Raw genomic sequence first — 3,586 nt, forward strand, 5'->3', positions numbered from 1 at the left:
CTCCTCTGCCGCCTGGACCGCGGTGCTGGCGGCGCTCATGGCGCTGCTCATCGTGGCCACGGTGCTGGGCAACGCGCTGGTCATGCTCGCCTTCGTGGCCGATTCGAGCCTCCGCACGCAGAACAACTTCTTTCTGCTCAACCTCGCCATCTCCGACTTCCTCGTGGGTAAAGCCCCCAGCCCCCGCCCGAGCCCAGGGGCGCCCTGCCGGGTCGGGCCAGCGGGGATTGGAACGCGGACCTAGGGTGCCTTTGCCTCGGGGACACGCCCCGCTAAGGGGTCCGGCCTGGGGAGGGGGCATCCGGGACTCGTGGGGAGGTGGGCGCAGGCGAAGTTCCTTGCTTCCCCGGCCGCGGGACTCGGGCTGGGGAAGGATGTCCCCAGGGAAGGGGTCCTAGCCAGCGGGCGCTCGGCCAGGCGCAAGGCGCTGCGGTCGCGGTGCAGCGGGGGCTCTTGCGCCGTAGCTAAACAAAGGCTGCAGAGGACTCAGGACACAGGGAGGGCGCTGGGGGGGAGGTTTGGGGAAGGGGACATGGAGGGGAGATTTTTAGAGCCACGTTGGGGGAGGAGGCCATGGGGAAGGCGGGCGGGGTTGGGGGGAGAGGCTCTGAGGAGTGCGCTCTCACGTGTCTGTGCGCTGCTGCAGGCTGTGGGGCGGGGCGCAAGGAGGGGGCCGGAGCACCAGACACCTGTTGGGGCTGAGACACGCGTCTGCCAGACGCTCAGAGCGGGGTTGGCGGTGGGAGCCGCCCGCGCCCGCGTGGCAGCAGTCAAGTGCCCTTTGAGTCCGGAGAAAGGCTTTCTCGGTTTCTGAGCTGATGAGGAAGAGCCAGAATGGGAGCTTGGGATCCAGCGGGGCCAGAGAGGGAGGAAATGTTCTTTCTTCCTCTGGGCACTGGGAGGGCTGGGCAGAAGCCCAGGGATGACCAGACCAAGGCTCTGGGGCTCGTCGCTCCCATTGGTCCCCACACCTGGATCTTCCTCCCGCCCCCAAGTCCAGGGGACCCAGTGGGACTGGGGGCCGGGCAAGGGTTGAAGGCCAGGTGCAGTGCGAAGAGTGTGCCTACGAATGAGGCAGAGGGAGGATTGCTGGTCCCAGAAGGGCCACCGAGTGACCCTAGGTCCTGCCTGTCTCTCGGCTGGCGGGGGGGGGTCTGACCCCCCCCCAGCCACGGCCCACCACGGCCCTCCTCTCCCACAGGGGCATTCTGCATCCCACTGTACGTGCCCTACGTGCTGACTGGCCGCTGGCCCTTTGGCCGGGGCCTCTGCAAGCTGTGGCTGGTGGTGGACTACCTGCTCTGCACCTCTTCTGTCTTCAATATCGTGCTCATCAGCTATGACCGCTTCCTGTCGGTCACCCGAGCCGTGAGTCTGGGACGTGGGTGCCCATGTTCACTCCTAGGGGGAGGGGTGGTCAGGAGCGGCCAGGAGACGCACCCGGCAGGGGGTACGGCCACTTCGGAGTGGGCAGTGCTGGATGGGCTTGATCCCCACTGGCCTCACACCTGACACATCGGGCACTCTATGGCCAGCCGCCCACTCGGTAGCCATGTGCTGCCAGTAGGACTGGTCCTGGTTCAGGCAGAAGGCACAGTGTGGACCCGAAGGAAGGGGGTCACTTCAGCCTCCGCCCTGGAGCAGGTCCAAAGTCCCTGGAACTAAGGGAGGATCTGGGCCAGGGGCCCTTGGTGGTACCTCCCCACAGGTGTGCGTGCCTCGGGAAGACAGGCTCCACGAGCTTCCCCGGGCGTGGTGGCCACCATGAGTTAGGGGCCCTGGGCTACCTGGACTTCCCACGTCGGTGTCCTGTGGGCACCGGGCTGGCGGCATGGAAGCAGAGGTCACTCCAGTGCAATCTCATTTTCTCCCTGATGGCTCCATCAGGCACCCCGGGGCCCTCCGCTGGGGACCACATGTGTCCTAGTCCAGGGAGGCAGTGGGACAGAGTGCAGAGAGCATGGGTTTTGAGCCAGCTCTGCCCCTTGAGCTGACCCACCTGTGTTATTTCCTGACCTGCCTGAGCCATCAAGAAAGTGGGGATCATGCTGGAGCAGTTGTGAAGATTAAATAAGATGGTATCGAAAGGTGCCGAGCAGAGAGCCTGGCACACGGCAGGTACTCAGTAGATCGGACAGTGACGTGGCCCCCCGGGGGAGTGCACAGCTGATGGGGCGACGGCAGACAGGCAGCCCGGCACAAAGTTAGGATTCTGGGGGAGGTTCCGAGGCCATAGGAGAGTGTGACAAGGCCTCAGCCTGCCCGGGATTCATGGGGTGAGGGGAGGAAAAGGGAAAAGCATCACTGCCGGGGAAGGCGTGCACAGAGGCCCAGAGGCTGCTGGGAGCTGCGAGCGGCAGCGGCCGACCTGGGCTCAGTCCCCTTGCCTCCTGACCCAGCGTGTCCCACCACAGGTCTCCTACCGGGCCCAGCAGGGCGACACGCGGCGGGCAGTGAGGAAGATGGTGCTGGTGTGGGTGCTGGCCTTCCTGCTCTACGGACCCGCCATCCTCAGCTGGGAGTACCTGTCGGGGGGCAGCTCCATCCCCGAGGGCCACTGCTACGCCGAGTTCTTCTACAACTGGTACTTCCTCATCACGGCCTCCACCCTCGAGTTCTTCACGCCCTTCCTCAGCGTCACCTTCTTCAACCTCAGCATCTACCTGAACATTCAGAGACGCACCCGTGTCCGGCTGGACGGGGCACGCGAGGCGGTAGCCTCGGAGCTTCCCCCCGAGGCCCAGCCCTCCCCGTCGCCGGCCGCGCCCAGCTGCTGGGATTGCTGGCAAAAGGGGTGTGGGGAGGCCGTGCCGCTGCACAGGCGCGGGGTGGGGGGCGGCGAGGCAGCCCCAGGCACCGGGGCCGAGGCTGGGGATGCGGCCCTCGGGGGCGGCAGCGGGGGAGGTGCCGCGGCCTCGCCCACCTCCAGTTCTGGCAGCTCCTCGAGGGGCGCCGAGCGGCCACGCTCACTCAAGCGGGGCTCCAAGCCATCCGTGTCTTCGGCATCCTTGGAGAAGCGCACGAAGATGGTGTCCCAGAGCATCGCCCAGCGCTTCCGGCTCTCGCGGGACAAGAAGGTGGCCAAGTCGCTGGCCGTCATCGTGAGCACCTTTGGGCTCTGCTGGGCCCCGTACACACTCCTCATGATCACCCGGGCCGCCTGCCACGGCCCCTGCGTCCCCGACTACTGGTACGAGATGTCCTTCTGGCTGCTGTGGGCCAACTCGGCCGTCAACCCTGTCCTCTACCCGCTGTGCCACTACAGCTTCCGCCGGGCCTTTATCAAGCTGCTCTGCCCACAGAAGCTCAAGGTGCAGCCCCCCAGCTCCCTGGAGCACTGCTGGAAGTGAGCCGGCCTCCACAGGCACCTGGGATGCAGGGGCAGAGCCCTCCACTGCCACCACCCTCGAGGCCCTGGGTTCACGGACAGCCAGGCCTCGCCACCCTCCACCCGGCCGCCCCGCAGGCACGAGCCCTGGCTTGTCTTCGGCCCACCCTAAACGCCACGGCAGCCTCTCAGAGCGTCCGCTGGCAGTTGATGCAGCCTGGTGGGCGGCTGGACAGGCCCCTGCTGCCCGAACCGGAA

The 3,586-nt window shown here is 66.5% G+C and overlaps 1 protein-coding gene across 1 annotated transcript in view; it reads left to right on the forward strand.

The window, feature by feature from the left end:
* The window catches only part of HRH3 (histamine receptor H3), a 7,320-nt gene extending 3,937 nt beyond the window's left edge, over positions 1-3,383 (forward strand). The window contains exons 5-7 of the mRNA XM_024750179.1: positions 1-167; positions 1,202-1,368; positions 2,415-3,383. Of these exons, the coding sequence (XP_024605947.1) occupies positions 1-167; positions 1,202-1,368; positions 2,415-3,350 (1,270 nt within the window). The 3' untranslated portion in view covers positions 3,351-3,383. The remainder of the gene's footprint in view (positions 168-1,201; positions 1,369-2,414) is intronic.
* Positions 3,384-3,586: the final 203 nt, after the last annotated feature.

Source organism: Neophocaena asiaeorientalis, unplaced genomic scaffold, assembly GCF_003031525.2.
Source record: "Neophocaena asiaeorientalis asiaeorientalis breed wild unplaced genomic scaffold, Neophocaena_asiaeorientalis_V1.1 scaffold606, whole genome shotgun sequence".
NCBI classification, from domain to species: domain Eukaryota; kingdom Metazoa; phylum Chordata; class Mammalia; order Artiodactyla; family Phocoenidae; genus Neophocaena; species Neophocaena asiaeorientalis.